The sequence below is a fragment of the Octodon degus genome, unplaced genomic scaffold, assembly GCF_000260255.1.
Source record: "Octodon degus isolate 3935 unplaced genomic scaffold, OctDeg1.0 scaffold00052, whole genome shotgun sequence".
NCBI lineage: Eukaryota > Metazoa > Chordata > Mammalia > Rodentia > Octodontidae > Octodon > Octodon degus.
In genome coordinates, this window is record NW_004524628.1 from 4,297,004 (window position 1) to 4,320,968 (window position 23,965).

The window sequence follows — 23,965 nt, forward strand, 5'->3', positions numbered from 1 at the left end:
CACGGCACCTCCTCAGTGTCCTAGCTTCCCGCACAGGCTGACAAGAACATTTGCACATTTGTACACCCTCCCCACCAACTCCACCTTTTTTCCTCGGTACTGGGGATCAAACTGATCAAACCCAGGGCCTATGCACTGAGCTATATCCCCACTTGTTTTTAATTTTTTAGTTTTTTCTGTTTGTGTTTTGAGACAGGGCCGCACTACACAGTTCAGGCTGGTCTTGAGCTCACTTTGTAGCCAGGCTGGTCTCAAACATGCAGTGATCTTCCTGCCTCAGTCTCTTGAGTACTGGGATTACAGGTGTGTACCACCATGCCCAGCTTAAGTTTTTTACTCTGAAACAGGGTCTTGCTAAATCACTAAATTGCCCAAGCTGGGATTGAACTTTTTTTCTTCTTTCTTTTTTGTCTTTTTGAAAGAGGGTTTTGCTCTACATTTCAAGGTAGCCTTGAACTCAATTTTTAGCCCAGGCTGGCCTCAAACTTGTAGCAATCCTCCTACCTCAGCCTGAGTGCTGGGATAGACACCCAGGTGTACACCACCAGACCTAGCTTTTACTCTCATTCTCACTGCAGAACCCTTGAGAGGTGAAAACAGGACAAAGGGTGATTCCCTTGGACTCTGCTGGGCCCCTTCATTTACTGGATGTCAGCTTCCTGTGCAGAGCAATGAGACACAGGCAGCATCCGGAGGCCAGCCAGCCCCAGGCATCTGAGCTCCGGCAGCAGGCACAGACGCCCACTCGGGGCTCCTTGCCTGGTCCCCTTGGGGCTCCTCATGCCTCAGATAAGGAGGGTGGCTGCAGCCCTGTGCCCTTGGCAGATAAGCAGCCCCCAGGATGAAGAGGATGGGAGGGGTTCTCCAAGGCTGGAGCTCAGAACCAGGCCAGGCCCTGTGCCCACTGGTGTCCCCTGCCCTCGGACAACCAGATGGCCTCTCAGGAATGGCAGTGGCCTCTCTGTGCCTCTCCCAGGAGGATAGAATAACAGCCATTTCTGAGGATACTGACTTGCCACTGTGAATGCTTTAACTGTTTTGCTCTTTTTAATATACTTGGGACTGGATGCAGGGCCCTGACACTGAACTACTTGCCTGACCCTTTTTGAAACAGGATTTCACTAAGTTGCCTGGGCTGGGCTCACACTGGGGATCTTCCTGCCTCAGCCGGCCAGAGTGCTGGGATCCCAGGCGCGTGCACTACACCTGGCTCTCCTTGCCCCTCTGTGCAGCAGGCCTTGTCCCTTGAGTGAGAGGCAGCCTCCCCATGGGGAGGGAGGAAGCAGCCTCCAAAACACAAACACTTGGCCAGGATACAGAATTGGTTCCCCTCAGAACAGAGGGAGAAAGGACCTTCTAGGTTTATGGCGGGTGGAGGTGGAGTGAGGGAGACTGCACAATTAGGGACTCAGCTCAAGGCAGTTAAAGTAGGCTTCGAAGAGCAGTGAGATTTAGAGCAAAGATGGCCCTGTGGGGGTGGAGGTGGGCAGATGCAACACCAGACTGACAGGTCCTGAGCGCTGACACGGGCAGCTGTGTGGTGGTGCATGCCTGTATCCCAGCACTGGGGGGCTGAGGCAGGAGGATTGCCATGAGTTTGAGAACAGCCTAGGGTACATAGCATGACCCAGCAAACAAACAAATACAGAAGCGGGACCTGTCAGGACCGGATGGCACCTACTGGCTGACACGCTAGTGCTGGGCCACACCAGCATCCCTCTCTACGCTACATGTGCTTTGCTCATGGCATCAGAACACAGTAGAAGCTTCTAGAACAATGAACAAAACACTGCTGTGACTGCTGAGTGAACCCAGGTGGGTGGTGTGGGGGGCAAGGGCTGGGGTGCGAGTTCCACCTTGGTGGGAAGCCCAGGTCCTCTCAGCAAGCAACAGGCTGATGCTGAGGGGCAGAGAAAACCCCAAAGGCCATGGGGCCATGGGGTTGGGCACAGCAGGGGCTGGGTTGGGGCTGCCTGCAGAGGGGACAGGCAGGGCAGGCAGGGACAGCCAAGGACTGGGGGCTGGGGACAGCACAGCTCAGGCCTTTGGCTCCAGACACCTGCCCCTCCCCCCAGCGCCCCCAGCCTCCAGCTCCCAAGGGTATTAGCACTGCGTGCGCATGCTTTAGAGCTTATCTTCCCAGAGAGGCCAGAGGGCCTGCGGAGCCCAGGGTGCCCTGGGGCATCTATGCTGTAGTGAGGGCTTATGGGAGGGGCGAGGGAAAAGCCAAGGCGCTCCAGCTCGGGTTTCACAACTTCATTCTTATACTCATTCCCATAATTGAAGCTGTGGGGAAAATCCCAGAAAGTTGTTCAGAGCCCAAGCACATGTGCACGCGTGCACGTGAATGTGTGTGTGTGTGTGTGTGTGTGTGTGTGTGTGTGTGTTCCAAAAGAGAAGCCCCGTAACCACATTGTATAAATCAACTTTCTCCAAAGGAAAGAAACAAACCGGCCAAGTCCTGGGGTTGGTATGGACCCCTTTCTCCCCCCATCTGGGCTCTCCCTGCTTTTGGGCCTATGGAGGAGTCCTGGAGGTCACACTGTGACCCGACCCAGGGAAGGTTCCACTGATGGCCGGAAGTCATGGCTGAAGCTGGGGTCCCTGGCAGTGTTTGAGAAAAAAAATAAAACCAAGCATGGTGGCACATGCCTGTGATCTCAGCACTGGGGAAGCTGAGGCAGAAGGACTGCCATGATTTGGAGGCCACCCTGGACTAGAGACTTCCAGGCCAGGCTGAACTACATTTTGAGACCCTCCCTAGCCAAAACATAAAACAATGTCCTGCTCAGCCCTACTCCTTAGGGATGTAGCTCAGGGGCAGAGCACTCTCCTAGCATGCAAATGGCCATGGGTTCCACTCCCAGCAATGCAACCAAAAAATAAAAACAGCTTCCGCCCGATGCCTCTTGCCCCTGGCTCCTCTCTCTTCAGAGATCCTCGCTCAAGGCAGGGGGAGGCCTGACAGCCTGGCAGTGCACCCTGCACAAGGGTCGGAGAAGAAACCATCAACCTGAAGTGCAGCCTCTGGGTTACACACGGAAGGTGGAACCACAGTCTCTCTCCTCTTAAACACCATCGGAAGGGGCTCAGCAGGGCACACCTACAACGCCAGTACTCAGGAGCTGAAGCAGGAAGACCCTGACTTCAAGGCCAGCTGGGCTATATAGCAAGAGACAATTTAAAATAAATAAAACCAAACCAAATGTCATTGCAGGGGGCAGGTGGCAAACCAAGGCACAGTGCTGGGGTGGTGGGCTAGTGAGGAGGCCACCACTTGGACACTGAATAAACCGCCTGCTGCAAGCCAGCTTCCTGCTCTGTCAATTTCTGAATTCAGCAAGCCTGCTCCTGTCCTGGTTGGCACCCTGGGCCTCATCTCCCTTTTCTTTATTTTTTTTTTTTTTTTAATTTTGAGATAGGATCTCACTATGTAGCTCAGGCTGACCTTGAATTCACTATGTAACCTGGGCTGGTCTGGGACACTCAGCGATCCTCTTGCCTCAGCCTCCCATGTGCTGGGGTCACAGGCATGTGCCACCATGCTCAGCCATCTTCCTCTTCAAGAAGCAGGAAAGGGTGGCCAGGGTATGGCCGGTGTGAGTGACACTGTGGGCTCCCCCTGCCTACCTGCCCACTCTGCCCACTCCCTTTTCTGCTGGGGAAACAAGGTGGCCTTTCTACCAGCCCAGGGGAAGCCCCTCCCGCCCCTCCCACCTGGTGGGGACTCAGGCTGGGTAAGACAGGAAATGGGGCCAGGAAACCTCTCAATGACGCAGACCACGAGTGCTCAGGCGGGGTGCTGGACGTGCCTGGACCCAGTGGGACAAGATGAGGTGATGCCATCGACAGCACCACCAGCAGAGCCTGGTCCCTCCCCAGGGACCGTGGTGGGCTATAAAAGCCCCATTCCTTGCTCCAGAGCCTTGCATCCTTGGGGAAGGGCAGTAGGGACAAGGCACTTGCCTCTGTTCCCGGGAAGCCAGGTCAAATGGATCCATTCACAGGGCAGTGCTTTTGTCATAAGAAGAAAGGGAAAACGGGGTGTGTGGGGCTGCATTTCCTGGGAACTGCGCCCTCCAGGAAATTCCCTCCAGTTATTGCCAAGGGAGCTGGCCGGCAACGGACATTGCAGAAGTGCAGAGCGGGAGGCGCCCAGGAAGCTCAGCTGGAACAGGGTGGTTTCTCCCACCTCTATCCAATCAAGGGTGCAGTTTTCAAAGGCCCTTCTCTCCCCAGAGACTGCCAGGCAGTCGACAGGGAAGGGTTTGTTGTTGTTTTGTGGAAGCAGCCACTTAAAGAACTGAGCTAGGGCCAGGCCCCCCTGTTGTTGTTTTGAGGCAGGGCTTATGTAGCCTAGGCTGGCCTCAAACTCAGCAATCCTTCTGCCTCAGCGTCCCAAGGGCTGGAGTGACAGGCATGTGCCACCATTCCAGGCAAAATGGCAGGGTCTTGCTAGGAACAAGAGGACCTTGCAGTGGGAGTGGGTCCAGCCAGTGGGTCTGTGGCAGTGCTAGGGTGAGGGAAGAACTGAAGGAAACCCACAGGCAGGCATGGTGGCACACACCTGTCGCCCCAGCATTTAGGAAGCTGAGGCAGGGGAATCGCTGAGAATCCCAGGTCAACTATATAGCCCCTCTGGCCCTGAAGCTGGTGGAGACTCAGGCTGGGTAAGACAGGCAATGGGCCAGGAAACCTCTCAGTGACGCCAAGCACGAGCGCTCAGGCAGGGTGCTGGACGTGCCTGGCCCCACGTAGTGAGTTCAAGGCCCACCTGACTGCATAAGGAGACCCTGACTCAAAACATTAATCTTGAGACAGGATCTTGCAAATTACCCAGGCTGGCCTCTAACTTTCCAGCTTGAGATTATCCTGCCTCAGCTTCTCTAGCAGCTGGGATTATAAGTGTGTACCACTCACTGTGCATAGCATTAAGTTTCTCTCTCTCTCTCTCTCTCTCTCTCTCTCTCTCTCTCTCTCTCTCTCTCTGGCAGAACCGGGGATTGAACTCAAGCCCCTGTGCTTGCCAGGCAAGTGCTAATTCCACTGAGCCATCACCCTGGCCTCTAGGTTCCTCTCTTATTAACTATAAACCTGAGGTACTGTTTCAGACTGCATCCTGACCTAGTATATAGCATGTAGAGAGAGCTCGGGGACCCTCACTTTTCAGCAGCCATGGCATCTGAGGCTTGGAGGGATCCGCAACATGCAGGACTCCATGTCCAAGCAGGGAGGTCTGAGCAGGAACAGACCTGGCCCTCAGCTGGACAGGCTCCCTGTGCGTGTGTGCGCAGGTGTATATGTGCACACACGCGAGCATGTGTGATTTCTAGAGGAGATGGGTGCTACGCATGACTCCTCCACTCCTCCACGGGGCAAATCTGCCTGCCGCAGCCTGGACCTGTGGGCAGGACAGAGCCGGGACCGTGCCCCAGGGCAGGTCTAGGCTGGGCAAGCAGGGACACTGATTATTAGTGTGAGCAACGCCCAGGTCAGGATACTGGCAGACTAAGGGCCAGGAGCCGCAGCCTGGGAGAGAGCCAGGCCTGTCTGGCTGGCAAGGCCCAAGAACATGGGTTCAGAGGACACCTACTGTAGGCTTGGCACATGGGCCATCGACGTGGCCATACCTTTCCCACCCCACAAGCAAATGGCGCCATCTACTTCCCCTGCCTACGAGGCCCCCATTTAGCCCAAGGTCACAGTCTCTGATGTTGGCCTCTGCAGCCACCAGAGCCCAAGCGGGAGCAGCAAGTAAGGACTGCATCCAAAGACAGCTGACTTGGGAAGTGACTACCCAGGACAGGTCATCGGTTGTGTGTCCTCAAGAGAAGGGAAATGACAAAGATGTGATACCAGCGACTAGGAAATGAGGCCCGGGGTCACTGAAGACAGAGGCTTGGGAAGCCAGAGGGCAGACGTCACAGGAAGGGCCTGACAGCATGACCTGTGGTGCCCTAAGGGAAAGTGGCTGTGTGGGTGTGGGGTGGGCAGGGCCCAGCTGGGGCAAGGACGGTGCTTGGGTGAGGGGATGAGCTGGTGGCATCTGGACAGGAACAGGACTTCCGCTCAGCTGCTGGGAAGGGTTCTGCACGGAGCCCTCTGGGGCCCCAGCTGGGCTGAGGGCTGGGGGGGGTCTCTCCCCAGGCGGCTGGAGGCCAGGGGGTCCACCTCCTACTTCCTCAGAACCCACTGCAGTCCTCGCTTTCCAGAGCCGGTCAGAGACCCCAGGTCCCTCCCAGAAGGATTTCCTCTCTTTTTCCTTTTGGCAGCACTGAGGACTGAACCCAGGGCCTTTGCACAGAACTACATCCTCAGCCCTTTTTATTTTGAAACAGGGTTTCACTAAGTTGCTAAATTGCCTGGGCTGGGCCCACATGTGTGATCCTCATGCCTCAGCCTCTCAGAGTGCTAGGATGACGGCAGGTATTCACTGCTACACCCAGCTTGGGATTCTGTTTTTATTTTATCTTATTTATTTATTTTGCAGTATGGAGATCGAACCCAGGGCCTTGTGCATGCAAGGCAAGAGCTCTACCACTGAGCCATATCCCCAGTTCCCAGACTGTTCTAATCTTGATGTTGGATGCTCAGCAGCTCCTGGTGTCAAGAGCAGGGTGGGAACCAGAGGGGGGTGAGGAAGAGAGGGCAGGGACAAAAGCAAGAAGATGGCCCTGCAGTCCCACCTGCCCTGTGCCTGGAGGTGAGCCCTCTTGCTCCACCTGGCACCCTTTCCCTCTGGCTTCCTCTGGAAGTGGGGATGAGGAGACACTGGGAGATATGTGGGAATAAAGACCCCACTCCTGCAGGGGCCCAGAGAGCAGAGGACTCTGGGTAGCTGTGCACCCTGGCATGCAGATGCCAACACAGGGTGCACAGGACCGCACAAGAGAGCAGCTGATCCCCAGGGCTTCACAGAGACTTCCTCCTTCCCCACCCCCCGTGGTTTCCCCAAGATCTTGCTGCTTCCTGCCCTTCATGTTGCAGGACAACTGTACTTCTCCAGAGATGGCAGGATGCAGGCAGCATTAGAACCGTGATCCCTAGCCCAGCACCCAAGAGGCTGAGTCAGGAGGATTTCTGTGAGTCTGAGGCCAGTCTGGGCTATATAGCAAGACCCTATCTCAACTCTCCCTCAAGGAAAAGAAAGCTGATGAGTGATTTGCCAGGCACAGAGACTCCAACGGGCTCTTAGAGGACCGGGCCTGGCTGAGGGAGGCAGAAGGCTGGCACCTGAGCGAAAGCTGCTCCAGCGCATCAGCCTGCCCTCGGGTGGCCCCATCGCTCCAGCCCTGCTCACACGCGTGCACTGAAGCTTGGTTCCGGCCCAGTATAGCTGGATGCGGGCTTCTGAGGTTTGTGTCAGAGACATCCACATGCTCCTGATCTTGGAGGAGGAAGTAAGACAGCGGCGACACGGAGCAGCAGGGCAGGAAGTCAGCAATCCTGAATGTCTATTTTCTGTTCCCCAAACTGGGCATTCTCCTCCCAGGGCTCCTAACCTCAGCCTGACCCAGGTCTCCAGCCCCAAAGGGCAGGGCTGGCCCCGTGGTGCCACGTGAGGGCTAGGAGGGAAACGACAGGCACCTCCGGGCCGAGGGAGCTCTAGCTGCCCCTGCTCTGGAGTGACAGGGCAAGTGGCCTGTGATCCAGCCAAGTGGGCAGGGGTGGGAGGCACACACAGGTCCCCTTGCTGGGTGGGGAGTGTAACCCAGGGGCAGCAACTTACTCCCTAGAGCCCCCTGCCAGACAGCTCTTGGCTGGGTCACCCTGAGGGCACAGGACCAATGGCTGCAATGCCAGCAGCTGAGCAAAAGCAGCAAAACTTGTTCGTCAACTCCCTTGACACAGTGCATACAAGGTTTACAGGAGACGTGCAGCAGGCATTCACACACAGACACACACGGCCACACCCTCCGCTGCGGCGCATGCCGTCTGTGCGGCCAGGCGGGCCTTGGCTGGCGTCGCCCGTGCCCGGGAGTGTGCACCCGTAAGAGCACCTCTTCACAAATACGCTTCTCCATAAACAGGTGTCCTCAGGCCTCGGGCACAGAGCTGGGACCTTATGAGGGGTGCACCCGGAGGAAGCCCCAGTGACTCCTGTGTGCAGCCCAGGCTTGATGGTCACAGATGGGGACCCTCTGAGAAACCCACCTGGTGTCCAGGGGGGACATCACGGGAGAAAAGACAACGAGACATTCCCATTGGTCAAACACACAGGCTAGGGGCCGGGGAGATGGCGCGGTGGAATAAACGCTTCCCTGGCAAGTGCAAGGGCCTGAGTTCAAATCCCCAGTTCCGGAAAAAAAACAAAACAAAACCCTAAACACACAGGCTGGTGGTACAGCGCAGCAGCAGACTGAGCTTTGATCCTCCACACCGAAAAAATAAAAATAAAAAACTACATTTTATACACATGTTTGTGTACACATGCACTAGCACAAAATACACGTGCACATGTATATACACACACATGCAACAGGCACCCAGACAAAGCAAAACTCAACAGGTAAGCATGGCAATAGACACAAGACCTGAGACAGCAGGCTTCATGCGACTGAAACGTCAATCATCGCATTGTAAGGAGTGGCCAGGACTAAGGTGGGACAGACAGCAAGACCAGCCCACGGCCATACGCAGCTTATGCTGCTCTGTGACAGCAAGCCAGGACCCAGGAAACACTCCTTCTGGGCTGAGGGGCTGCGCTGGGCGCCAGCGGACACAGAGGCAGGATGAGTCAAGTTAGCCAGGCACAGCAGTGCACGTCTGAAATCCCTGTAACTCAAGAGCCTGGGGCAGGAGGATCATTGCCACCAGCCTGGGCTAGAGAGTTCAGATCAGCCTGGACTATGTAGGGAGACCATATCTCAAAACAAACAAGTAAACTAATGAAAACACTGGAGCTATAGCCCAGTGAAAGGCTCCAGGTTCAATGCCCAGTACTGCCAAAAAAATTAAAATATTTTTGGAGTTAAATTATATAACTGTCTCATGCAGGAGGCCAAGGGGAAAGTGATACAAACACAGGCCAGGAAAGGCACTGGCTCTTACAGAAGATGCCCTGGACTCACGGGAAGCACTAGGGGCCCAGACCTCCTCCCATCCAAATGTTTATGTTCTCTGCATGAGCCCAGTGGGAAAGCTCAGGCCAGGCAAGTGTTGGGCCATCATCAACCACCTAGGTGCTCTGCCTGTCCTCCCTGGCTCCCACCCTCCCTGCCTTCCTCTCCTCTGTCCTTCGTTTTGAGCTGGCTTCCAACTCCAGCCTCAGCCTCCCTCCTTGGCTGGGACTCCAGGGCGTGCCAGCGCATGCACCCCGCTGGCTCAGCACTTTAAAATGCTACAAGTGTTCTACTCTGCTTCCTAGGAAGCAGGATTCCCTGCAGTCATCTTATCTTCCATACAAGCTCTGCAGTGCTCTGCTCAGTGACTTTGACCCAGCCAGAGACAGCTGGCCTGGGGAGGACCCTGCCTGCCCCCACCTGTCCCTGCCCCCCTGCAGCCCTGCCGCTGCTGCTCCCCGCCCCCACATGGAGCCTGAACCAGCGCAGTTGCCTCTTTTGTTCAAGGACTTGGTGGTTAGCTTTCCCAGGCAGGAACTTCCTAACTTATAATTACCAACAATGCCCTGTGATTGGTTCCCCTGCCACACAGGTGACGCTTCTATCCAAGGCTCTAGAGGAGCCTGCACCAGACACTCTCGTGGTCTTAATGACACAAAGACCTTACAAGAGCAGGGGTTGCAGCAGAAGGCTAGTTTTCAGAATGGGAGCAGGAGGACTGATGGCCAGAATGGACTGAAGAAAGTAGAGAGAGAGGAAAAAGGACAATTCAATTTACCTATCTACTCACCCATTCGTCCACCCATCCATTCATCCATATCCATCCATCCATCCGACAACAGCAGAATGTAGGGCTAGGGGTATAGCTCAGTGGCACAGAGCCTGCCTGGTGAGCTCGAAGACCTGAGTTAGATTTCCGGTACCAAAAAAATCCAAAAAGATAGCATGCAAAGCTGAGGCTGTCGACAAGTGACAGCCGGACAAGGGACACATGCAGAGCCACCCTGAGAGCCTTGGACCTCTTTCTAGGGGAGAGAGGAGGTTGGGCCAATGCCTGCAGCAGAGAGAATAGGTGGGGAGATTGAGACAGGGAGAAGACCAGGCAGGGCAGGGTGTTTATGCGTGGGGGCTGGAGCAGAGCTGTGACCCGCAGTTTGGGGCAGGAAATCTCCCAGACAGGAGGGAGCCAGCCGGGGGATGGGCAGGCACGCAGCATGGCAGCCACTGGGGCTGGGAAAACAGCTGTTTTCTTCACACTGGGTCACTTCAGGCTCAGCTGGCTCTGGCCTCAGTTTCCCCAAGGTGCTCAAGAAGCAGAAAACAAAACAAAACAAGAAAAATAAAAAAAAGACTTGAGCTCCAGGGATGAAAGGCTCGGCCCAGCCAGACCACCGCTCCCTATAAAACAGACCCTGACGCCTCGGCTCCTTCGGCTGCTGAGTAGCCCAGCGTCTTTGAAGATGAAACGTGCTGGGGCCTAATGAGGAGTCAGCCGGCTGGCCAAGGTGGAGGGGCCTACTCACAGCTCGCCAGCCCCATCCAGCCCTTGCTGTACCTCTGCTCCACCTGCCAGATGGGAGCTGGGGTCTCAGGCTGCCCTCCTGCCCAGCCCCCAGGTGGCTTGGCTTTGGCTTTTGGTTGCTCTGCAAAGACACACTGGCCCCTCAGAGCTTCCGGCCACCGCAGGTTGTTCCCAACACAGCAGCTGGTGTGGTGGGGGGCGCATCTCACAGGCTTCTCTGCAGCTTAGCCCCTGGCCCCAGCGCTCCTCTGAGCTGGATCTGCCTGGAACTTCCTCCTCCAAGGCCTGCAGTCCCTCCCATCAGCAGCCTCTGAAGCCTCCTGCTCCCCGGCAAAAACTACTTGGCACAGGAGGGCAGAGAGGGGCATAGCCGGCTCACACTCTCCTGGGAGGCCGGGCCTCGTAAATGCACTAATATTAGCCCAGCGGAAAGATAGCCGGCCTGGTGCGTGTGCACCTGGGGGTGATGGCAGAGTCTTAATGGGTCTTCTGTGTTCATTAAGTAATTAGTTCCTTTATCTGATTTCCAGAGCGGTGCCCAAAGGCTGGACTTCTGGATCACCAAATCCAACCTGCAAGCTGGCTTTTGGAATTTAGATGCCTATCTCCCTCTATTCTCATCTCTGGCTCAGGGAAGCCCCTCTGTCCCAGAGAACTGGGCCCTCAGTCCCTGCTCTGAAGCCCCCCGAAACCACCATTCATCCCAGAGACCCCCCTGTTCTGGTCCTGGTCTACCTCACTGCCCTGATTCCTGCCAGAGCTTGGCTTGAATAGAAGCTGGGCAAGGTCTAGAAAGTCAATTAGGAAGCAGGGTGGGGGTGGGGAGAAGAGCTGCGCCTTTAGCAGTCACTAGATGCAGACAGGGAGGTCAGGCCCACACGTGGCCCACAAAAAGGAAAAGGAGGACACTTGCCACAACGAGGTCATTCCTTTTATTTATTTTTTTTTTTGCAGAACCGGGGATTGAACTCAGGTCCTTGGGCTTGCCAGGCAAGTGTTTACTCAACTGAGCTATCTCCCCAGCCCCTTCTTTTTGTTTTTTTGAGGTAAGATCTCCATATGTAGTTCAGGCTGGCCTTGAACTCACTGGCCTTGAACATGCTGCAATCCTCCTGCCTCAGCCTCCTGAGAGCTGTGATCAAAGGCATGTACCACCATGCCTGGCCCCTCACCCGCCTTAAACACACTCCACCCTGCCCAAGGCCAGCATTTCAGCCTACCCCAAGCTGTACTGTAAGGCCCTCAGGGCGCCTCTCCACTAACCGAGCGTGCCAAGGACCCCAGGCGCCCCCACTGCCCGCACACCTGCGCACACGGCCTTCCCAGCGGCTGTGCGCTCTGCTCCGAGGGCAAGGCCTAATTAGAGGCTTTGGGGAGATGATGAGCACCTCCTCCCAACACAGTCGCCCGCTGGGCTGTCCCAGCACGGCCGGTTCTGGAGGACTGGCGTCTACAGGCCCAGGGCCGTGCGCTGCACCCTGCCCTGCCCTCCCTGAGCTACCTGTGTTCGTGAGTGGCCAGGCGGGCAGGCCCACAGGCGCAGGGCTCACCTTGTGGTCCAGCTCAGCACGGGCCTTGAGCTGCTGCTCCTGGCAGGGCACCGAGGTCTGGAAGCCCAGGTGCTGCCTAAGGGCTGATGGTTTCATGAGACCCAGGAGTCGGCTGAGCAAGGACAGCTGGGGAGAGAAGGAAGGCTGTCAGTCACGAGACGGCAGCTGCACAAGCGTGCAGGTGTCTGGGGACACAGAGCACCAGCTTCCAGGGTGCGAATCCACCTGTCTCAGGGTTGCTGCAGGCCTCAGACCCTGAGTATTTCATAGCGTAGGATGGGCCACACAGTTTCCCAAGAGAAGAGTGTCTCCCAGAGTCTCTGTCTCTCTCTCTCTCTCTCTCACACACACACACACACACACACACACACACACACACAGAGTGCTTGGCAGTGGGAAAGTCCTTAACAAGGTGAACTAAAAAGACCTTAGTCTGTCCTGGTGGCACACGATGCTAACACATAATATTAGCATTTGGGAGGCTGAGGTAGGAGGGCTCCTGTGAATTCCAGGAAGCTGAACTACTTAGTGAGAACCTGTCTCAAAAAAGCAAAACAAAATAAAATGAAATAAGAAAAACCTTCTCAGGCCTAAGCATTAATCCACTTCCTGAAGGACAGCAGGCAGAGGAAGGCCTCTGCCCCCGAGCAGACCCTTCCACCTGAGCCGCTCCTCCTCCTCCTCTCGATCCCACTTGCAGCGTCCTCCTCTGCTCACTGAACTTGCCACTGTTGCATGCAAAACATACGGACAAGGAGAGACTGTGTCCGAGGGCCCAGCCGTCTACACCAGGGCAACACCCCCGGTCAGCACTGCTCCTCTGTCTTCATCACACCCTTCCCTGCCTCAGCCTGGGTTTTTTTTTTCCATTGTCGTTGCTATTTTTAGATAGATCTGTGTAGCCCAGGCTGGCCTAGAACGCCTATCAATCCTCCTGCCTCAGCCTCCCTAATGCTGGGATTGTAAGTATGTGCCACCATGCCTGGCTTCAGCAAATTCAAGCACTGGCTCTTTTTGCCAGTCAGCTGTGTAACAGAAGAGGAGCGTTTGCCCTGCTGTAATTGCAGTGCCATTTTTTTGCTCCACAAAATTTTTCAGAACTCATGACTCTCACAGCTGGGCATGGTTTTCTCTGGCTGTCTCAAATATATCCTCACCCAGCCCCTCTGTTGGGATGGGGTCCCCGCAAGGCTCCCCCACACAGTTGGAACATGGGGCATGTGACCTGCTCTGTGCTCCACTCCCATTTAGGCGAGGCTTTCTGTGGTGTAAGGGCTGAACTAAGGCTTCCCGCATGCGCAGCAGGCTCTCCTGTCCATGCGCTGCAACCCCAAGCCTTCCCACTTTCATTATTTTATGTATGTATTCACGTTGTATTTATTTATTGAGACAGGGTCTTGCTAAATCGCAAATCTTCCTGCCTCAGCCTTCCACAGGGCTGGCATGATAGGCGTGTACCATCATACCCAGCCCAATTTAGTGTCTGAAGAAACTGCCCACCCTTCCAACAGGCTTGGGCATCTCAGGGAGGGAATGTACCCCCTGCACCCCGTGGCTGCAGCAGATCCTCTCTTGGCGGAGCTGCTGTGCTTGCTGTTATACGGCTGGGCAGAAGCAGGCAGGCCCAGGGCCTGGCTGCTGTAGGCTCTCTGCAGCCCAGGGATAAGGAGGTGCAGGGTCGTAAGGCCAAAGGCAGGGTGGCACCCAGGGGCACCCCCTGCTTAAATCTAGCAGGTGCAGTGTGGCCACAGGAGAAGGCTGGAGCCCCCACCCCGCTCCCTTCTTGGGCCCAGACCTGCTGCACACCTGGCCTCCGCAGGTGACTCACCCTGAGCCACCTGCTCGCCACCTCGGCCTGCAGTGGCTTGGCCTGCAGTGGCTTTGGCAGCCACAGGAGCAGCTAGGCTGGAGTCAGGCTCGCCTTGACTGGTGTGTGTGTATGGGGGGAGGCTTCCTTTCCTGGTGTGTGTGTGTGTGTGGGGAGGCTTCCTTTTCTGGTGTGTGACAACTTCAGAAGGCGCAGGAGCAGTGCTGTGCTTGGGGCCAGGAGACGCTGCCTCGGGGCTGCAGGTCTTGCGCAGGCTCTGTCTGGGAAACGTTTGCAAGACTGCACGGCCTGCCCCACACACAGCTGTGCAAGCACTGGCGGCCTGGCCCACACCCTGCCGCTCCCCTCTGGACCTTCCCTGCTCCGGAGCCCTGGGCGGGGCAGGAGGCGGCAGAGCGCAGGACAGCGGCCTGCTCGCTCATGCCTGTGTTTTCCCTCTCGACCTGTGAAAACAGCTCAGCAAGTTGCCCGCCTGCCTGCGACCTGATTGCTAATTTCCTTTAGGTTTCCAGCTCGCTGGCCTCCTCCAAACAAATTGTTCTGCAGGATCCAGGCTTGTATGGGACCCATGGGTCCCAGTGACCTGGGCCAGATCAGCACCCTCCTCTCCCTACCCTGCCCTGGGTGGCTGGGGGCCACCTCAGCAACCCCAGCTTGGCAGGGCAGACTTGTGTGGGGGTGGGGGAGAAGCTAACGCCCACCTAAGGAGGGCCTCCACTGGGTTCCACTGAGGCGGCAGTCCATGAGGCGAGAGGCTACTAAGCTCACCATGCGGTGGTGGCTCCTGACTGCACAGGGAGGCAGCCATGCTTGTAAGCATCTGCAGGGCCCCAAGTGGCCCCAGTGACCTGGCTGCAGACTAGAGCCTGGGCCCTGACTGCAGACCTGCAGAGCTGCCCTATTCCATTTTTCTGTTCTTGCGAGGGGGTCTCACTGTGTGGTCCAGGCTGGCTTGTGACTCAGGGTGATCTTCCTGTCTCAGCCTCCTGTGTGCTGGGATTATAGGCATGGGCCAGCACGCCCTGCAACTTTTTATTTCTTTTTTAAATTTTATTTATTTATGTGTGTGTGTGTGTGTGTGTGTGTGTGTGTGGGCGGGGCTGGCTGGCATGTGGTGCTGGGGGATTGAACCGCGGTACCTGTGCTTTGCTAAGCTTGTTTTAAGTAGGTGCTTTAGACCACTGAGCCATCTCACCAGCCCCAACTTTTTATTTCTTATCTACTCTCCTTCCTGGCTATTGTGGAAGCTGGCAGGGCCTGGCATACTGCCTGGCACTTGGCATGGGCTTTTTAAGTAAAGCCCATTTGTTAGGTAAATGCATGAACCAATAGCAGGGCAGGACCGAGGCTAACCTTATTCTAGTTGATGGGGACTTTTTTCCCCATTTTCTGCCTTTTGAGGATCCCTGCTCATCACACTGCAGGGCAGGGCTTGAGAAAGCCCCACTTGGATTGCCAGTGGCCTGGGCCGGGGAGATGGCTCAGTAGAATAAGCGATTGCCTGGCAAGCGCAAGGGCCTGAGTTCAATCCCTGGTTCTGCCAAAAAAAAAAAAAAAAAAAAATCAGACTCCCCCACTTTCCTCTCCAGCCTCCAGCCTCTGGGTCCCTGGCTCTACCCTGGACCTGCTGGGCCTGGCTACTCAGCACTTCCACCTCACCTGAGAGGTACCCTGCCTCTGGCTGTCAGTCCTGGGTGCCATCGACACTGGCTGAATCCATCCATGATAAGTGTGAGGAAGAGAGAGATACCGTCCTCCTTACCTGGCAGTCTAGGCTCCGTGCAATGCAATTTTGGAAAATTTTACAGAGTAGATCCCGCTCCTGCTCTCCCCAAAGCCCTTCCAGCAGCTCCCTCACCTGTCTGACCTCCTCCCCAGCCACACCCTCCTCTTGGTTCCCCTCCAGCCCAAGAGGTGCTGCCTGACCCGGCCTTTGCCCTCGCTGTGCCCACCGCCCGGAGCACTGTTTCCCAGCAAACGGCCTGCCTCCTTTAGGTCTGTGCTCAGCAGCTCAGTGCTCTATTCCCGTCTGTACACAGCAGCGCCTGCCTGTGCTTGCTCTCCCTTTAGCTGATTTTATATTCCTCCAGAGCACTTATCAGCATTGTTGGGCTTTCTTGGTGTGTCTTCCCGCGCCTGGGCCCCGAGCGCCTGTCTGGCTCTAGCTGTCCTCCCTGCCCTGAGCCGCATCTGGAGCCTGCTGAGGCCTGAGGCCACAAAGCAGCAGTTCTAGGAATAGCCCTGGTACCCAGCAGAACAGAGGAATTTCTGGTTGGACTATGGGACTGTCCAGGAAAGGCAAGCGTTTGGGGTGCTGCATGGACCCTTTCAGGAGGCCCTCAGACCCCAGAGTTCTCAGCCTTTCCCTCCTCAGCCCCGGTGGCTGCTTCTGCAGATCCTTCTCCACCCTGCAGCTCCTGCCCACAGCCAGCACATGTGGGAGGAAAGTGGGGCCCTCTGTCTCTCCGAGACCCAGCAGGAAGCTCTGTGCAGGCCACAGAGCCCACAGGGGGCCATCAAGAGGTGGGCACAGGTGTGGAGCCCACAGCAGCTCCCTGCTGCGGTCCAGGGCAGGACTTTAAACTCAGCTCTGTTGCTTCCCTGCTGTGTGGCCCTGGGAGGCTGGGCTGCCTTCGTTTCTCCACCTATAAAACATGAATGTCAGCTGGGCGTGGTGGCGCACATCCGTCCTGCCAGTGCCATCAGGAGGCTGAGGCAGGAGGAGCACTGAGACTTCTAGGCCAGCTTGGGGTACATAGCGAGTTTAAGGCTAGCCTGGACTACACAGAATTATTTTGTCTAAAAAAATCTAAACAAAAAATAAATAATGCATCAGTGAGAGTGACAGTTGCCACAGCTCTGGCGGCTGCAAGGGACCACACAGAGTGCAGCAGCTGCTGCTGTGCCGAGTGGGGTGAACAGGTGGGCCCAGAAGCCACGTGCGGGGGCGGGGGCATGGCGGGAAGCTGGAGATGGGTGTGGGGCCCACGAGGGTGGCTGGAGGCCTTTGAAGCCCACATGCTGGGACGTTGCCCAACAGGCCAGACTGGGAAGGGCAGTGCCCAGCAGTCGGAGCGGGCAGCAGAGAGGGCAGGCACCGCAGAATGGCTGGGGCTTGCAGCAGAGAAGCAAGCAGGGCCAGGACAGGTCCCCGCCGGCCCTGCCCGCCTGGCAGCTGCTGGTGCGATGCACCTCTGTGCACGGCCCGCTGTGCTTGGAGCGTGAGTCACAAGGCCGCAGCCGCTTGCTCACCTCCCGCCGAGGTCGTCTGGTGCCATCTCCCAGAGCTTGGCGGCGCCCGGGCCTGAGATGGAGCCTGGCACATGCAGCTTCCCAGAGGCCCCGGGGGCAGCTGGCGCTGTGCGTGCGGGTAGGGGGGCAGATGTGCATGTGGGCAGGTGGGCACGGAGGCCTGGCCCTAACCCCACCCCTCATGCTGCCTGGCGCACCCTCTCAGTCCACTCCAGCTCCTCCTCTACAAAGCCCTGAAGTGAAGCCTAGGCCGTGAGGTGGCCCCAGCTTTCTGGCCACTCTGCCCTGGCCCTCCCACCTCTACCTCTGCTGTGCTCTCTGTGCGGCCCAGGAGCCCCTCTGGCCAAGCAGAGCCCATCCCACCAGGGTGCACCCAGGCTGTACCTTGGCTGCTCCTACCCTGCCCACGTGGCACCCTCAGTCCCTCAACACTTCTGGGCAGTGACCTCAGCCCCACTCCTCCTCTCGTACTTTGAGTGCCCGCCTCATGTCTGTTGGCCCCCCAAGGCCTGCACTTCCTGGTGAGTACAGGCCCTGCGCTGGTTACTGCACACAGTGGTGGAAGAGTACTCCTGGGCCCTCTGTCCTCAGGCTATCTCTGCTCTGGGGCACAAATAGGCAGGAGACATTGAGATGAGGTCACAAGTCCCACAGTATGGACAGGCAGACATGCAGGGTGCTGTGGCTTGTGGACTCGTGGAGGAGGCAGGACCACCCGCCCTGCCACCTGCTCCAGGGCTCCCAGACAGTGATCTGGGACCCACATCAGAGCTCCTGAGCAGGCAGAGGAATGGGGGAAGCAGAACTGAGCCCCTGCTACTCCTGGGGACACCAGCAGGGAGGCATTGCCATTTAATAGCACGTGTTTCAAACCCAGGCACAGCAGTACATACTTGTGATCCCTGTACTGGGGAGGCTGAGGCAGGAGGATCTCTGTGAGTTCCAGGCCAGCCGAGGCTACATAGTGAGGCCCTGTCTTAACCTCCCTGCCCCAAATAGTATCTGTTCCCAACTTTATTATCCTTCCATCCATAAGAATGGCCTAACCAGGGCTGGGGCATGCAGGGATGGAAGTCAGTGTTTAGGAGGGGCAGGGAAGATGAGAAGGTCCTCTGATGGACAGTGGGGTTGGCTTCAAGGTGAACACAGGAACGACTGCTGAAGTACGGACGCTTCCAACGGACGAGGCGGCGAAAAAAGGCGAAATGGCCCAAGTTACATATTGTACCTTAATCTACTGTTTTGGGTTTTGAGATAGATCTTACTATGCAGTTCAGGCCAGCCTTGAATTTGCTCTGCGGGGTGGGCCGGTCAGCCTCCTGCCTCGGCTTCCTGAGTGCTGGGATTACAGGTATGGACCACACGCCCAGTTTGTTTTACCGTGATTCATAAGCAAGGGAGCCAGGCTCCCAGCTCATTGCTTGGTCCCAAGCACACAGCAGACAGGCAAAGAGGAATTTTTATTTTTTAAGAGACAGCTCTTCCTACATTGCCCAGGCAGGCCTTAAACCCCTGGGCTCAGGTGATTCTCTTACCTCAGCTTCCCAGGAAGCCAGGTGCATACCACCACTTCCTGATGGTGCTGAGGGTGGAAACTGCACATGAGGCAGGCACGGGACCCCGACCCATATCCCGGCCCCAGTAACTGTGGGATGAAAGCACTGGAGGAGAAAATTCAAGCCCAGCTCAGCACTCTTAGGCTGAGGCGCCCAAGCTCTGGCCAAGCCTAGGGGTGGCAGGTCTGGGGGACAGGGTGGCTGTGCACAGGCCGCCTGCTGCCTGAGGCCAACTCACCTGGCTCTTCTCTTTCCAGAGAGGGAGTGCCTCTTCCTGGCCCAACATCCGGGCAATGACTGCAAGGCTGAGCTGGCTTCGAAGCTGCCTGGGAGAGAAGGAGTGAAAGGACCTGAGGGGGCAGCAATTTGGGTGCTGATGCAAGTTATGGTGGGCATATGGCACTCCACAGATGGAGGGCTCCCCTGTCCACACCCACGTGGATCTGTGAGATAAACAGGCAAACACTACTCAAAAGTGGTTCACAGCCAGCCTGGTGGTGGCATGTGCCTGCAGTCCCCACACGCTGGGAGTCTGAGGTGGGAGGCCTGAAAATGATTCTCACCTGGGCAACTTTGTGAGACCTACCTAAAATTTAAAACATAAAATCTATACACACACACACACACTCTTTTTTTTTTTTTGCAGAACGGGATTGAACTCAGGCCCTTGCACTTGCCGGACAAACACTTATTCTACTGAGCTATTTCCCCGGCCTCTAAACACATACTCTGAAAAGGAGTTAGTAATGCATCTCAGTGTGAAGAGTTGGGTATGGTGGCATGAACCTGTAGTCCCAACATTCCAGAGGCTGAGGCAGGGGGCTCGACATACATTGGGGGCCAGCCTGGATTACATAGTGAGTTCAAGTCCAGCCTGAACTGTATAATGAGACCCTGCCTAGAAAAACAAAAACAAAAACAACAAAAAAACCCCTAAGCAACCCACCGACCAGCAGTTCACCATATTCCTGTTTCTCTGCATCTGCATCTGGGTACACACCAAGACAAGCGTGGCTCAGTGGTGGAATGCTTGTGTTATGCGCGTGCCTGCATAAGGCTCTGGGCTCCATCCCTGGCACTGCAGAAAAGAAAGTGACTCAGAAGAGAAACACATTTCCTCCTTGGTGATGTCCTGCTCCCTGCACTGACTCACCAGCTTCACATGGGTGACCGACCTCCAGGCCAAACTTCAGTGGTTTTTTTTTTTTTACCCAGGATCCAGGAAACTTTCTTCCAGAAAGCCTGATCCTGGGATACCCTGAGAGGCACCTTCGGATTGAGCTGGACCTTCGGCCCAGCTGTGCTACTCCCCTAGCAGGAGGCGACTCCCAATGACAGCCTGGGAGGAGCAAGTGGGAGGCCAGGCAAAGAGAGGACAAGTGAGTCAGAGCGCTCTCCGGACAGTCCCTCCTGCTCTGGCAGTCGGAGATGGGCTCCTAGTGCCAGGCAGAACTACATCACCCAGGACTCTGGCTAATGTCTCTTCAGGAGCGAAGGCCAGGCTTCCTTGTTTTGTTTTTGTTTTCTGAGACAGGGTCTTAATATGTTGTTCAGGCTGGTCTTGAACTCAGTAATTTTCCTGCCTCAGCCTCCTGAGTGCTGGGATTATAGATGTCCACAACAGGTTCAGGTCCTGGCCAGGTTTTCAACACTAACGTTTGTTACACTGGTTTTTACAACTTCTTAAGCACAGGGAGGGCATGTGAGTGGCAACAGGGCCTGAGGGCGCACCGGAATGCCCAAGGCCACATGATCTTGTGTCCCCTGCCTGCCACCTCAACAGGAGGTCACAACTTTCCATGTCTTGGAATGTTCCTCAACCCCCATTGGCAGAGGTTGTTGGCTGCCAGGGACTTTCAATTACAGGTGTGAGGATGGAATTCTGGGCTCTCCTCATGTTGGGCCCCTCCTGCCTCTCAGGCTGGGACACTGACGTGGCCACTAGCTTTGGCTCCCAGTAAGCCACCACCAGGACAGCCTGCAGCAGAAACTCAGTGGGAATCTGCACGACTCAGGGACCAGGTTTTTTGACAGAAGTTGCCTGGGTCACAGGATGGCTGGAGAAGCCCGCAGATGCCACCAGGATGGTACCCACACTGCAAGGGATGGAAGAGCCATGCAGAAGAGGCCAGATAGCTCAGGGGATTAAAGCACCTGCTTAGGCAGATGCAGGGACCGTGTTCGATCCCTGGTGTGCCATGCCAGCCCCACCCCCGGGGTGCGTTGAGATGGTGATTGAGACTGGGTGTGGTGGCACACCTGTAATCCCAGCATTTGGGAGGCTGAAAACAGGAGAATCACTGAGTCTGATCTGTGTAGTGAGACCCTATAGACCCTGTACTAAATACATTTAACAACAATAACAACAAAAAAGAGCCAGGCAGCTGCCACTTACAGGGTACAGAATGTCTCCCTGGGGAAGGACCAGGAAGCAGGAGCACCTGAAGCCTGCCCGGCAACTTCCCATGGTTATTGCCATCCCAGTCGAGGTACCTGGGATGGGGCCCCTCTAAGTCTCCAGAAGCTAGACAGTTGGGACCAGAGACCCTAAGTCAGGGTTTGCACCCTGATTGCAGGAGGCTGCTAATGGTTGGAACGACACAGCAGCAGGCAGTCCCTGGAAGAGCTCCCGGAGACGAGGGGTGCCTGTGGTGGAGTGGGCATGGGCTGAGGTGTGCAGCGCAGCCGGGCACATCCATCTGGGGAAGCACTGGGCGGGACCTACTGAGGATGCACACGGGCTCACACAGGGCCACAGCTCGACTCCCAGGCACACAGGTACAGAGGAGGTGCTGAGCGTGTGGCACATGCCTTATCCCAGCTCTTGGGAGGCTGAGTCAGGATGACTGCAGTGAGTTTGAGGCCAGCCTGGGCTACAAAGAGAGACTCTGGCACATGCCTGTAATCCCAGCACTCAGAAGGCTGAGGCACTAGGATCATTGCAAATTCGAGACCAGCCTGGAATACAAAGTAAGCTCAAGGCCAGCCTGAACTGCATAGGAGACCCTGTCTCAAAAAGACAAAAGGAAAAACAAAGAAACAAAGAATACAAAGAGAGACCCTGTGTCAAAAAACAAAAAACAAAAAAACAAAACAGAAAACAGCAGTTGGAGGGTAGGAGGCTGGGGAACGGCCCAGCCGGGGCAGCTCCCTCACCTCTCCCTCTGGGTGCTGGCTTCCTGTGAGCTTGACTGTAAAAGCCCACTGAGTCATACGCGTCAAACGGCCCGTGCTTTGTTCTGTTTGTACACTGGAGGAGTGCAATAAAACCATCACATAAAAAAGAAACTCAGCTGGAAGGGAAGATAGGCCTGCCGGACTTAGCAAACCAAAACGGGATGCTTCGCTACATGTGAGTTTCAGATACACAAAGGATAATTTTTGGGCATGTTTGCCCCATGTGGTATTTGCACTGCATCTGGCAACCATGGGAGGACCAACCATTCCCTCCCTCTTTATTTTATTTTTTTAAGAGACAGGGTCTCACTATGTAGCCCAGGCTGGCCTCAAACTAACAATGAGCGTCCTGCCTCAGCCTCCCCAGTGCTTGAACTACAAGCAGGCACCACCACGCCTGGCTTCCCTCCCTTCTTGACCAGGAAGACCCATAGTAAAGAGGAGTGGGAACCTGATTCTGCCTCCCTTAGCCTTGACCCCTTTCTGTGCCCCGTGGGCCCTGCCCTGTGCAGAACGTGGGGTGGGAAGTAGCAGCCCTTCAGCCAGCTCCTCTCCGCCATGCCCCAACCTCACAGCCCTGGGGGTTGCAGCCCTTGCTGTTCCCCAAATTATACACCAGCCCAGCCCACTCTGCTCGCTGTCAGCCACGACCTGCTTTCCAGCTGTTCCCGGGAGCGCAGCAGCTGGACTGGGAACACAGTGGGAGGTAAACGGCTCTGGATGCTGCTGCTGCTGCTGCCGCCACCACGGCACAGAGGAGCTGCATCTGGCCTTCATTAATCCCCCACCCAGCAGGCGAGGCCATGGGGAGGGGAGGGAGGAGATGGAGGGCTGCACTGCAGGCCCTGGATCCAGAGGGAAGGGGTGGACTGGGTGGGTCAGCCAGGCTGCAGGCCAGAAAGAAGAAAAGCACCAAACAGCAGTGGGGTGAGTGGACGCAGAGTGCCCACATCTGAGAACGCAACCCCCTTGCCAAGGGGGCAACCGTGGGAGGACCACCCATTCCCTCTTTTTTATTTTTATTTTTTTTATGAGCCCCCTTGCTTCTGGCCCTGGCCTCCCCTTCCCTACAGGCTCGGTTGCCACTGAGACGCAGGATGCCAGATGCAGGCCACAGCAGGGCCCACTGCCCCTCATTTCCCAGATGGAGCACGCGCTCTGCAGGGAAAAAACCAGGGAGTCCCCCAGCCACCACCCCGTGTGCAAGGCAAGCGCGAGGCCAGCCACAGCTGGCTGAGGCTCTTCCTCCCTAAGCAGCAGCCCGGCCCCACCTGGCAAGGCCTCCCCAAGCTCAAGAGCTCAAGCTGGGCGGGCAAAGCAGGAGCAGAGCCCAGGCCCGGCATCCAGGCTGCTGTCATATAAGGTAAAGGCTCCAGCCCGCCACACTGGACCAGGCTGGCCTCACCCTGTGCCTCCAGGGCCTCCGCAAGACCAGGACACTGGACTGGTACAGAGGAGCCACAGGCCACCAGGAGGCTGGAAAGCCTCCCCACAGCACAGAGCATGCGGGTGCTGTTTCTAGCCTGTGTCTGTCCCTGTGGTCCCTACAGGGGACACTGGGCCAGTATGCAGCAGGGAGACCCAGGAAGGCAAAGCCACTGGCCAGTGGGGCCCCTTGGCACTTGAGGCAATTATAAGGCACAGCAGCCCCGATCCTCACTCCCTCCACGGGAAGCCAGGCCATGCAAGGCTGAGCTGCCTTAGAAGGCCGCTGGGCACATGGCCAAAGCCATGCACTGCCTTTTCCGTGTTTCTAGGGCAGCTCTGGAAGCTGCAGCTGTGGCTGTTTCCACCATGGAGGGGCTGATGACCTGCCCCTGGCTGGAGGCCCTGCTTGTGCGTGCCACCTCTTCTCCCAAAGGATGCCTCTTACGGTCCCTGCTCCTCTGCCCTTTGCTTGGCATCTTCCATCTTGCACATGAGGGTGTGATCTGCAGGCAGGAGGAACGAGGGCGTGGGGCTGGGAAACACTTTGGTGCCCTGTACCCCACCATTCCCGAGTCTGCAAGCCCAAGGCC

General features: G+C 56.4%; 1 protein-coding gene across 1 annotated transcript in view; it reads right to left on the minus strand.

Annotated features, from left to right (window-relative positions):
• Positions 1 to 23,965, minus strand: part of Fam178b (family with sequence similarity 178 member B) — a 77,538-nt gene that overhangs the window by 2,420 nt on the left and 51,153 nt on the right. The window contains exons 10-11 of the mRNA XM_023717369.1: positions 19,009 to 19,096; positions 12,135 to 12,260 (exon numbers count right to left, since the gene is read on the minus strand). Of these exons, the coding sequence (XP_023573137.1) occupies positions 12,135 to 12,260; positions 19,009 to 19,096 (214 nt within the window). The remainder of the gene's footprint in view (positions 1 to 12,134; positions 12,261 to 19,008; positions 19,097 to 23,965) is intronic.